Below are 13,340 nucleotides of genomic sequence, written 5' to 3' on the forward strand. Positions count from 1 at the left end.
GTATTTATATATATATTTTAATCCTCACCCGAGGATATGCTCACTGATTTCAGAAAGAGAGGGAGGGGGAGGGAGAGATTGTGAGAAACATAGATCGATCACCCCCTTCACATAGGCACTCTAACAGGGGATCAAACCTGCAACCTAGGTATGTGTCCTGACTGGGGATTGAACCTGCAACCTTTTGGTGTGTGGGGCCATGCTTCGACCAAATGAACTACCTGACAGGGCAATTTTTATGGGTATTACTTAAAAATAAATTGAAATAGCTCTGGGTGGTGTGACTCAGTGCCCTCAGTTAGGGCACATGCCTGGGTTTCAGGCCAGGGCCCTGGTGGAGGGGCGCATGAGAGGCAACCACATGCTGATGTTTCTCTCTCTCTTTCTTCCTCCCTCCCCTTCCTCTAAAAATAAAAAATAAAATCCTACAAAAANCCTGACAGGGCAATTTTTATGGGTATTACTTAAAAATAAATTGAAATAGCTCTGGGTGGTGTGACTCAGTGCCCTCAGTTAGGGCACATGCCTGGGTTTCAGGCCAGGGCCCTGGTGGAGGGGCACATGAGAGGCAACCACATGCTGATGTTTCTCTCTCTCTTTCTTCCTCCCTCCCCTTCCTCTAAAAATAAAAAATAAAATCCTACAAAAAATTGAACTAGATGAGAAGGGACTCATACCTGTTTTGATTTCTTGAATGGGAAGGAAAAGTCAGATCTAATCTGACTGGCCTTCAAGGAAACTGATTGCTCGGTTCTCTTGGCCTTTATCTCTACAAATTCCTATTCCCTTCATTTAGATGAATACAGATGTGGTCCTATGAAAGAAGCTTTACCAAGAAACAAAGGTGAGAGAGAAAACAAACAAACGGGAGATCTACAAAAAGACCTAGTCACCTGGTTTAGCAAACCACCCTTGTTCCTTTCACTACCAGACCAAGCTGTCCAGGCTGCTAACTACACAGCTTCAGCTTAGCACCACTTATGACCTTGTCCGAATCTCAGCCTCTACAACATGACCATAAATCCATGACCTTGATAGACGTGTGGGGCTGGAAGTTGGAGGTTATCTAACCTGTCACATGCTTAAAGTTCCTTTCCTTTATCATCCATTTCTCCTTGGACAGCCTTGCAAGAGCAGGCTGGCGTCACCTGTATTAGCCTGTGTTCTTTATTATCAACAACAGAATTTATTAGGAAGTTCTTTTATATGTTGTGGCAAACTTACCCTTATTGCTACTGCTTCTGCACACGTCTACAGTCACATAAAACAACCCTGCTTGCTTTTTCACATAGCAACCTCACCTATATTTGGAAATGCTACCTCGAAATACCAAGCACAGGATTCAAGGTAAGATTTAACAGTCCAATACCCTCCCTGTCCGGAGACTTCTGTTTTTGAGGAGCCGGGGGAGTCACAGCACACTCCTGGCAACACTGAGTCTATGGACAACTAACTCAGCTCTAAGTGTCTAGTTCCGTCTCCCACAGGCTGGGTGGAGGCACAGCTGGCCTTCTGGATCTAAGAACACACTCCATTTGGGCAGCAGGTTAAGTGTTCCAGTGTTCATTATCTAGTGCAGTGACACTTAGCCCTGAATACATGCTAGACTTACCCCTTCATTTCAATTTTTAATCAACTCTTAGGGATCCTGATTCTCTTAAACAATATAATTTGCCATTATCTCAGCCTTTAGTCACTAAAAAATTTGATAACAATGCAATAAGGATAGTAACAATGGCTCAGATTAGTTGAGTTTTGTGCCAGGCATTCGGCTAAGAGATTTTCACGTTACTTACCCCTCACAAAAACATTATGAAGTAGTTGCTATAATTAATGGATAAACAAAGGTACAGAGAGGTTGTTACTTGCTGAAGGCCACAGGGTCCATTGGTAGAGGGCCCAGGGTTTGAACCCAAGCAGATTGACAAGAGAACTCATACTTTTAACTGCATTACACTATTCCCATCAATGTCCTTTTTCAAAGCATTAATAAACTATGTGAGCAAGTCTGTATGGAGCTCTATGGCAAACCAGCACGGCTTGAGTTAACCCAACCTGTTGAATAAATACAGCTAATTCTTAACACAACCAGTTGTGCTCATGCAGCCTCAGTCTATCTCCTCCACAGTAACGCAGTTAATTGCCACGCTGAAATCCTAGAGGCAGGATGCTCGGACACAGTATTCCTTGAAGTGGTTAAATGCAAAGCAATCGGCATCCTGGCTCTACCACTCTACAATTACTTACGCTTTCTGTGCTTCAGAAGGTAATTAATAGTATCTACCTTGTGATTATGATGATTATAAAGTAACCCAGGTAAAGTGCTTAGGAAAACTCCAGGTACATAGAAAGTGCTCATTAAATGTTGGCTATTATTGTAATTCTCATATGAAAACAATAAATAGTCTGGTGTGTCTGGTTCTCAAAGTTATCACTTTTTAAATAATCTAGTCTAAAACTTTACTCATGACTTGTCACATTTATCAATCTGTATGTTAGCAATATCATTTTTTAAAAAGTATCTGCTCGTTGTTAATAATTCAGCACCTCGTAGTTCACTGTGCTTTCTTAAAGACCACCAAGAGTCCTCATACCACTCCACACTGAGAACCAAAGACTCGAAGTGTACCCTGATGCCTTGATATTTGGATGTAATGGAGAAAAAGAGCAGTGACTTCCCACGGCGGGGGCAACTAAATTTGTGGCCTGTCATCACCAGTCCATGAGCCTGAGTGTAGAAAATCAAGAGTGTTGGTCAAGGCAATTGGAATTTGGGTCCTCAAGGACAAGTCTGAGGAGGGCCCAGGGTATGAACCATCACAGCACAGCTGCCCTTCAGCATACTTGGTCACTGTTGAGCCCCAAAATGAGAGCCAGCCAAGCAGACATTTCCAAAGAACTGGGGTCCATGCAGCAACTGAACTTGAAAGCATTGTACAGCTGTTACCTCTTCTACCAATCCTTTTCTCGGGCCATCTTGAAGTCAGATAAGAACCTTCTATATCCAGTCCAGAGGTTGTAAACTAATAGACTATAGACCAAAAGTAGCCACAGAGGTTTATTTGCCTCCTTTTAGTTATCTTTTTAATTAATATTTAAAAATCTGAAGATTTAGCATAAAAATAGATTTTGCTCATCTTACAAAAAAAAAAAAGATCTGGCCACATTATGTCCTTTCAACAAAAATCAGCCAAAGCCAAGTAGTAGCTACCCACTTCAATACACAGAATCCAACCAGACATGAACATTTGCAAACCCTGATTAAATCCAACATTTTATTCCACAGTTGAAGACATTGGAGCTCTGAAAAACCATTTGACCTGTCTACATTTAATGGCAGTCAAAATTAGAAGGCCAGATGTTCTGAATCCGAATTTGGTGACCTTTAGTGAGTCCTATTGATCTTTCCCCTAAAGAATTTGAGATACAGGGTCATTACCTGCTTGTAGGAATCATGACAAGGAGAAACAAAACTGAGAACTAGGTCTTCTGCTTTTGCAGCCACTGCCCTGCATTCCCTGCACTGGGCTAAAAATTCTCAGGGGCTGCAATCCACTAGGGAAGTTACAACTAGCTAGACACTCAAAGTCCCAGCATTCTTCAGGCTGCTGACCGCACCCACCATCTAAACTATCTGTGCTCTCTGCAGAAAGCACTGCACATTCCCAGCCTCCACAGATGCTCTCAAAACCAGCTGGGTTATGCCCAACATGCTGCTTTTTCCTTTGCAAGTGGCCTTTTCCCTACCCACACAGGCAGTTAGTGGGAACAAAAGCCTCCACAGGACATGGACTCAGGGAAGGGAGGGAAGAGGTTATAAAGAACAGTTACAGATGACAGGAGGTCAGGAGCTCTGAACTCTCTTCCTGACTTTCTTCTCAAAATGTCAAATGACTATGGCCATGGCCTTCAACACATTGCTTTTAAAAAGTACAGACTCTGTCCAGATTGACATAGTTTTATGCAAAGGACGCCCTAGCCATGTTCCCCTTGAGTATATTGACATTGATTTGTAAATCTTTGAAACCTTTAGCTTAAATGACCATGAATATATAATATCACAGCTTCATTGAATCTCAGGTCCAGGAATGTACTACCTAAAACTGTCCAAGGGAGTATTTGGTTCCCTTTATATCTTGGCAATACCAAGGACAAACTTATAGTCTATGCAAGTAATTAGGATTGCACTGCATGAGCAATGGAATAGTAACTATGGAGCCCTTCACATGAGATCATACTCAATAAAGGTAGAAGGAATACAAAATCAAAACTGCCTTATTTACGGAGGAGAGCAGACGCGGGTGGCAACTGAACTAGACGAAGATGGCAAGGCTGAAAAGCTGAGCAGGCACTGAGTCAGAGATTCTGACTCGTACAAAAGACCAAAAACAAGCACACTATCAAAGGGCAAGTGCTCAAACATGCATAATGTCGATGACAGTTGAAGCCAAAGAACTTGCCAAGGTCTGCCTTGGCCCTGCCAAGAATCCTGGAACAACTTCTCCGTGTTTCCATGAGAAAGACTGCTGCCAGGAACCTGTAAGCAGAGAGGCAAATTTCCCTTTGTGCTTCCCTCTGGGCAACGCATTAAAAAAATTCCCTAGAGCCTCTGTGTGGCATAAATTAAGGTGTTAGAGCCAAGTTCCAAGAGTCATCAAAATCCAAGCCACACGTTTATTCTGTTCAGGTCTGTGCATTCCGGCCATTGCCTGGCCTCCTGGGAGCGCAAGTGAAATGTCAGGCTGTTGGCTGTGGTCAGAGACTTGTCTGTTATCCCTCAAGTAGGGAGATTTATTCTCACGGAGGCAGAGGAGATTCTTCTAGATGCATTATTTAGATTCTAATACTTTTCCCACTTGCTGAATATACAAGGACAGTATTCTCTCAGAACTAAATGATGATGACACTCATTCTATGAGATGGATTTTTAAATGCACGTTTTCTCTTTTGATCCTCACCCACCTCAGAAGCTGAGTCTGTTGATGTTCTCAACTTTCTTAAGCAGGAACACAGGAAACAGGCTAGGGTCTATATAAAAGAAAAAACTAAGCTCAGAAAGGGAAGAAACTAGTCTCTTAGATTTGGGACACAAAGAAACACCGAATTAGGGCTGAGAGCCCACTCACAACAGGCATGAACTCTCCAGCTGGGCACTAAATCAGACTTGAGTGGTAGGACAGGAAACCCTTGGGAAGACATTTCATAATGGCTTTGTCACCAATATACAGAATTCTGGTACCCACATTTAGTGAGTCCAGGCTAGTAATTTGATTCTACATTAGGCTCTTCGAGAAATGAATGTTGAAACCAGGACAAGACCTAAATCTTCCTAATCTGGGAAGCACCGGTCACTCAATTCCAACCACTCAGTCTTAAAGCACCAGGTCCTCGTAGAGAAAATACCACAGGGTGAGGAAATGGCAGCCCTTCCAGTGAGGCAGTGTGTAAAGGAGGGATCATCACCATGTACATCACGACTTGCAAAAGCTCAGGAAAGCTGCCCTGGCTGCTGTAGCTCAGTGGATTGGGTGCGGGTCTGCAAACCACACGATCGCGGTTCGATTCCCAGTCAGGGCACATGCCTGGGTTGCAGGCCAGTTCCCAGCGGGGGACGCACAAGAGGCAACTATACATTGATGTTTCTCTCCTTCTCTCCTTCCCATCCTCTCTAAAGATAAATAAATAAAATATTAAAAAAAAAAAAAGCTCAGGAAAGCTTTTCAGTAAGATGTGGTCAGCAGTATTCATTAGCCCTCCGCACCTGCAGGTTTAACCATATGGTTAGTACATTTTCCTTCCTGATTGGAGCTACTGTTCCTTAGCTATTACGGCTGGAGTCTGAACAAAAGGCTGTCACAGGACTGAAAATCCCCTCCCCCCCCTCCACCAACTATGCTTTCTCATTTTAAGTTGCTGCCTCAGAGTTTCACCTCCCGTATGGTGTTCAAGTGTCTACTGGATGGATCTTCCAAAGGAAAACAACTATAAACTCTTGACAAAATACAAAAACTACCTGAAGGCATTGGTGAAAACAAAAGAGCAGGCAAGTTCTGGAGAGAGTCTGAAACTCGGAAGAAGGAAATGGCACAAGGTGAGTTGCTGTTTTTATGGCTTTTAGGCTGATGGAAAACTGCAGCCTCTCTGGTTGAAGAATCAGAGCAACCACAGCTTCTGGAAAGTGAGGGGAGAAATCTCAGAAGAAAGAGACCGAATCCATGTATAAGCTCTACCCACATCTCTGGCTGCCCCCTGAACCATACAACCATGCATGTGAGAGAGGCGCCAGCTAAAGCTAAAATCATTGAGATTTCAGCTGCTGCCCAAGACATAGTTTACATTCTGAGTTCGATGAAGTTAAATGCCTGCTAACAAACGAACAAACAAAAAAAAAACCAGTCCTCTTCAGAGAAATATAACAGAATGCACAACATAATCATGTACAACATTCAGGATACAATCTAAAATTACTCAATATTTGAAGAACCATAAAAATAGGACTCTTTCTCTGGAGAAAAGACAAACAAGTCCAACTCTGAAATGATGCCTATGTTGGATTTAGCAGAAAAGAAAAAAACAGCTATTATAACTATGTTCAATGAAGTAAAGAAAAACATGTTTATAATGAATAAAAACAGGAATGCTACAGAGAAATATAAAGCAGTTATTACCAGTAACCACGGTTATTTATGCTCTGATGGCAAGTGAGATGGGAATAAGAAAACAACTCACATTCCAAAGTACTCCTGCTCAGTTGGAGATTTTTGTTTCAAGTGACTTTTATTTGTACCAAAACTAAATTGAAAATTGCTTACTGACACTATAGGTACTTTTTGCTCTTTGGGAGACTTGACTGGAAAGGAATAAAAAAAACTGAGTGAAGTTTGGTGGGGAAATTTTGTGTACAGGTATTTTCATTTAGTGAGGATGTAAAGGACAGAGATGCTCTGTCTGGGGTTCCAAATGTTCAACACCAGGCCTGCTACTGGTTCTTACATGGATCAATTTTTTTTCTTTCAGAAGGCAGAGCTATGTAATGCTCCTGCCAGGCATCTAAAGGAGGCAGGCTACACAAAATAGAAAAGTGTTTTTAAGAAGAAAAAAGTGATTTTGAGAGAGAAAGCATGAAGAACATCAAAGCCTGGTCTCCTGAAGTGATTCTAACATGGAATTACTAAAAGGAAGTAGTTGGAAGAGATGATCCCAAATCCATTTGGGATCTCACACTGGTTCTTCTTCTCTCCTTTGTTCACTGAATTCTATATTCTGTGAGACTGTGTTTCAGAAACAGAGCCAGCTTCCCAACCCCAAAATTCCTGGTACTCTGAAAAGCAGGATATGATAGGAAAGTAAAAAACTGGTTCCTGGATAAAACAAAAGGACACAAAACTCACAAAAAAGTGGCGGTAGTTATAGTAAGAAAGGTTACCAACAAGCCCGAAACTGTTAGTTTTAGAATAAAGGTGACAGTTTCTCTATAATTATTTAAATCAATAAAAACAAATAAACAATGTCCACACGAAGTAAGAGAATAAAACCTCCCAGAGTATTCTTAGCAACTTTGTAATATGCACCAACTAAACCCAGTTTTCAGTGTCGAAAAAGGAGCAATGATGCTTGAGCTCAGATCTGATTGGTCACTTGATCAGAAACAGGAAAAAAAAGCAAAAAAAATTATAAAACTCCTCTTTTTATCATAGTTTTTCAACTATAAAGCTGACCGCAACATTATCCAATGATGTAAAATTCTAGAAACTTTACAAAATTCCTCTTTTTAAAATTTATTTTTTGTTATCAAAGAGAATGTCCCAACACAGAATACTAAAGAATCTGCTCATGGCATCATTTTACAAAAGTTCCTAATGGAGTGTGAATATTTTATTCTGATGTATCTCCTTCACTTACTAAAGATGAGGTGAATGAACTGATGCAATTACTTAAAAAAAATTCCAGACAAAAACATCCATTCTCATTCTGAATCTGCTGATTAGGGTGAATTCAGTGGTTACAATACCACCACTGGCAAATTATTAACCTCCCCACCACAGGGAGCTATTCAAATGTTCTCCTTGGGTCTCAGAGGTCTCTCAGATATAGGCACCATGTTTGAAGTCTCACACAAAACATCTGTGTCACTTAAATTACACAATGTGGCAGTGTTTTTCATGGAGACACAATCTTGAAAGAAGGCGCAAAGTAGAAAACAACCTGTTTTCATGTTATATGTGAGTACATTATTGGTCCGTCCTGGGTTCTGGGCATCGTAGCCCTTGTTGGAGAGGAATTCCACCAATGACGCATCTGTCAGTTCTAAGGTGCTCCCGGGGCTGAGGGTGTCTGCACATACAACCCCGTGTTGTTAGGTCAGGGCCTTCCTTCATCTGCTGTTCGGCTCAAATGTTTTGAACTGAGTTTGGTTGTCCTTCTCATCCATCTTAAACTCTATTTCTCGGCCTCGGGATATGTGGGGTACTTGACTGTTTCTATCTTCTCTCGGACTTTGTAGGAGGGATATAGGCCCGTCCTTCCCAGTTTCCTGTTGACACCTTTAGAATAGCCATCCCAGTGATTTCCAGCCACACCAATGACGTCTCCAGGTTCCATAGGAATTTCATCCGCAGTCCGAGGTTGGTGAGGATAAATAGCAATCTGGTTGTGGGCATTTTGGCCCCCAAAATAGTAGATATCATCCAAAGAATGGAAGTTTGCCGAGGCATCAGGATGCAGTGTTTGCATAATTTCATATGCAACTCGACAGACCTTGGGAAAGAATGAAAAAAATTATTAGTATATATAAGATCTCCTTCATTGCAATCTAAAAGCCCTTGGACAAACAGACTAGAACTAACCAGGACTAGGACTGAGAGAACAAGAAGTAGTGGATTCCAGTCGCAAGTTTTCACTCTATATGCTCTCTGATGGTGGGGTAGTATAAGTCTTTTTTTATCTCTGTGCTTGTATCTTTTATATATAAAAGGTTATTACAATTAAGGCCTCTGAGAGAAAAATATATAAAGTACTTTAAGAATATGAATCAGCTAATTTTAATAAACATTTATTAAGAGCCGCAGAGCCCTCCATGTTGGGCACTGGTGGCACAAAAATGAGAAAGACATAAATAGTGCCCAGGAAGAATTTAAGGTTTAGAATTAGGACTATAAATACTTCCCCAAAATGCTGCTGCTCCCTTTCCTTCATTCAGTTAATCAATTACACACTCTTTTCCGCTAATTTGGACTTGGTCTCAGAACTCTTTTCAACAGAAACTTATGTAATTACTGACGATCGATTAGCACTGGCAAGTAAGGTAAAACACATCTACCATTTCTATTCTAAAGAGGTTTTTTTAAAGGTTTATTTTATTCTCATTCAAGAGAGAGGGGAAGGTGTGGGGGAGGGAGAGAGGGAGACAGAAAGAGAGAAACATCTATCGGTTGCCTCCTATGGGTACCCTGACTGGGAATCAAACCCGCAACCCGGGCATATGCCCTGATGGGGAATCAAACTGGCAACCTTTCGATTTGCAAAACAACACTCCAACCACACTGGCTAGGGCTATATTCTAAAGAGTTTAAAGTGTGCTATGTAGATAGTAGCATTCTAGGACTGAAATAAGATGGACCAGTCTTTGGGGAAGATGCATCTACCTGATGCATTTAAAGTTACTTAATAGATTCCTCTGTCAAAGAACTTCTGACCAAGATGGAGGCATAGGTAGATATACTTGCTTCCTTGCATAACCAAAAGAAGGACAACAAATTAAAAAACTAAAATAAGAACTGCCAGAAAATTGAACTGTATGTAAGTCCGACAACCAAGGAGTTAAAGAAGAAACATTCATCCAGACTGGTAGGAGGGGCAGAGTGGACACTTGGCAAGGCAACAGACTGCGTGGGTGAGGTGGTGATTGGTGGAGCAGGTGGTCCCATATTCATGCATAGATAAACCAGGAGGAAAAACTGGGGAGGGAGATAGACCTTGCAACCCAGGGTTCCAGCAGAGGGAAATAAAGACTCAAAAACTCTGGCTGTGAAAATCTTTGGGAATTGCAGTGGCAGGAGAAACTCTCAGCCTCACAGAAGAGATCACTGGAGAGACCTACAGAATCCCAGAATGTACACAAGCCCACCCACCTGGGACTTAGCACCAAAAGGAACCAATTTGCTTGTGGGTAGCAGAGGAAGTGACTGAAAGTGGGGCAAGAGCTGAGCAAGCAGCACTGTTCCCTCTCTGACCCCTCCCCCACATACAGTGCCACAACGCAGTACAGTGACATAAGGTTGCCCCACCCTGGCAAACACATAAGGCTCTGCCCCTTACAATGTAACAACTGTGCCGAGACAAAGAAATATGGCCCAAATGAAAGAACAGATCAAAGCTCCAGAAAAAGAACTAAGCGACAAGGAGATAGCCAACCTACCAGATGCAGAGTTCAAAACACTGATAATCAGGGCTCACAGAAATGGTTGAATATGGACACAAAATAGAGGAAGATGTGAAGGCTATGCAAAGTAAAATAAAAAAGAATACACAGAAAACCAACAGTGAAGAGAAGGAAACAGGGACTCAAATCAACGATTCGGAGCAGAAGGAAGAAATAAACATTCAACCAAAACAGAATGAAGAAATAAGAATTCAGAGAAATGAGGAGAGGCTTAGGAACCTCTGGGACAATTTTAAACATTCCAACATCTGAATCATAAGGGTGCCAGAAAGAGAAGAAGAAGAGCAAGAAATTGAAAACTGATTTGAAAAAATAATGGAGAACTTCCCTAACCTGGCAAAGGAAACAGACTTCCAATAAGTCCAGGAAACTCAGAGAGTCCCAAAGAAATTGGACCAAGACACATCATAATTAAATTATCCAAGACTAAAGACAAGGAAAGAATCTTAAAAGCAGCAAGAGAAAAGGAGACAGTTACCTACAAAGGAGTTCCCATACAGCTATCAGCTGATTTCTCAAAAGAGACCTTGCAGGCAAGAAGAGCCTGGAAAGAAGTATTAAAAGTCATTAAAGGCAAGGACCTATATCCAAGATTACTCTATCCAGCAAAGGTATCATTTAGAATGGAAGGGCAGATAAAGTGCTTCCCAGATAAGGTTAAGTTAAAGGAGTTCATTATCACCAAGCCATTTTTATATGAAATGTTAAAGGGGCTTATCTAAGAAAAAGAAGAAGATCAAAAACTATGAACAGTAAAATGACAACAAACTCACAACTATCAACAACTGAACCTAAAAAACAAAAACTAAAAACAAACTAAACAAACAACTAGAACATGAACAGAAGCCCAGAAATGGGGATCACATAGAGGGTTATCATGGGGGAGGTGGAGAGGGGAGAATGGGGGATAAGATACAGGGAATAAGAAGCATAATTGACAGGTACAAAATAAACAGGAGAGAGCTAAGAATAGTGTAAGAAATGGAGAAGCCAAAGTACTTATATGTATCACCCATGGACATGAACTAAGAGAGGAGGAATGCTGGTATGAGAGGGGTGGGTGCAAGGTGGAAGGGGATAAAGGGGAGAAAAATGGAGTAACTGTAATAGCATAATGAATAAAATATACTTAAAAGTTAAATTCAAAAAAGCAAAAAATAAATGTGTGCCCTGGCTGCTGTGGCTCAGTGGATTGAGTACCAGCTTGCCAACCAAAAACATTCATGTTGTACAGTTTACATCTCTCAAATAAAGAAAACATAGTGAGTCATTAAAAATAGATTCCTCTGTCAAAAGAATACCTACCATGCCCACTGGATGGATGGCAGCTGAGCTTCATTTCTTGAGCTTAATGCTTGGTGATTAAGTTAAACTGTAACTATCCTCAGGGAGGTATAGCATTTTAAGCAATTAAGAAATACATTTATTACAGCATAAATAGATTTCCAAAACTCTTCTAAGAATAGGTGAAGAAAGAAGAGAGAATATTATTGTTTTGCTTAGAAAACTCTTTCAGAGATGGCCAGGTAGCTCAATTGCTTAGAGCACTGTCTGGACATGCCAAGGTTGCAGGTTCGGAATTTAATCCCTGAGGAGCAAACAGCGGGGTTTGCATGAGGCTCCAAAGTTTTCTCAGACCAGATGGGATCTTGTATTTTTGTGAAAACAGACAGGGCCAGGAGGATCTCCTAGTGTGGAGACTTGGAAGTGGGTTCCTGTCTCATTGGGTGATGCTGGGATATCTATAAACTATTTTGTTTTGCTCCTCAGTGAGAAAGCCGTACCCACGGTTGTTTCCTGAGCCATACCTGGATGGGAATTCCAATCCAGAGCCATCTATCTGGAATAAATGCAATATCTGTTTTTTTCCACTACACTTCCCAAAATCTGATTGAAAGTGTAGTGAGGCCAGTTATACTGTGTGTGAATTTGGAATTAAACAACAAAGAGTGCCGCAGAATATATTTTAAGTCACAGAGTGAAGTAGCACAGAGGGATACTTTATTTGGCTTATTTAATTTTAGAGCTTAATTTAATTTAATTTATTTCATTTTAGAGCTTTTATGACTAGAGCAGTGGTCCTCAACAAGGATGATTTTGCCTGTATGGGACATTTGGTAATGTCTGGAAACATTTTTAATGGTCACAACCTGAGGCAAGGATGCTATTGGCCAGGGATGCTACTGAGTATCCTCCAGTGCACAGGACGGTGCCTCATAACAATTTATCTGGCCCCAAATGCCAATGGTGCCTTGACTGAGGAACCCTCTGTGGAAGAACAAACTTTAGACAGGGGCACAGTCTTGGCCCACAGAGGAGGTGGTACATATGAGAAAGTGACTCTTGACTTACTCATTCTAACAATATGCATTCAAAATATGTGGAGCTTGTCACCAGTTATTTGCACTTTTTAACCATACAGACACAGCCCACTTGTCAAAAACAGTTGAGAGAGACCAAGCAGTTACAACACCCCCTCTCCACCCTTGAGAATGGAAAAGAGATCATGACCCTCATCAGGAAGAGACATCAGCAGTGGATGCCTACATGGGAATCTGAAGGCCAAGTGAGCTTTCCCTTCTGACTAGGATTGCTGCCTATGGGACTCCTGCTCTGTGTAACTGTCTTTCAGGTAGTAAGTTGTACACTTATTCCATGTGGAAGAAACTCACATAGCCTCTGCTGTGGTAGGTCTTTCCAACAATCACATTGCAATCCCACTGGGACAATGTACATTGTCACTTGATAGACACTGTCTATTTCTTTATACTCTCTGAAGTACATTCTCATGAGAATGATGTGGCTTTCCTTTTCATATTTTTTCTCAAATTTTTCTAGGCTTTTAGGAATATATTATTCTTACATGATTTCTATCTCTCGGTAGTTATTTCATGTGATT

General features: G+C 41.2%; 1 protein-coding gene across 5 annotated transcripts in view; it reads right to left on the reverse strand.

Moving 5' to 3' along the window:
• Positions 1-6,256: 6,256 nt before the first annotated feature.
• Positions 6,257-13,340, reverse strand: part of FUT8 (fucosyltransferase 8) — a 231,573-nt gene continuing 224,489 nt past the window's right edge. For all 5 annotated transcript variants that reach the window (XM_037031173.1, XM_037031172.1, XM_037031170.1 and 2 more), the window contains one exon: positions 6,257-8,757. In XM_037031173.1, coding sequence (XP_036887068.1) covers positions 8,440-8,757 — 318 coding nt within the window. In that variant the 3' untranslated portion in view covers positions 6,257-8,439. The remainder of the gene's footprint in view (positions 8,758-13,340) is intronic.

The sequence above is a fragment of the Sturnira hondurensis genome, unplaced genomic scaffold, assembly GCF_014824575.4.
Source record: "Sturnira hondurensis isolate 20B ecotype Veracruz unplaced genomic scaffold, ASM1482457v3 Scaffold0021143, whole genome shotgun sequence".
In the NCBI taxonomy this organism is placed as follows: domain Eukaryota; kingdom Metazoa; phylum Chordata; class Mammalia; order Chiroptera; family Phyllostomidae; genus Sturnira; species Sturnira hondurensis.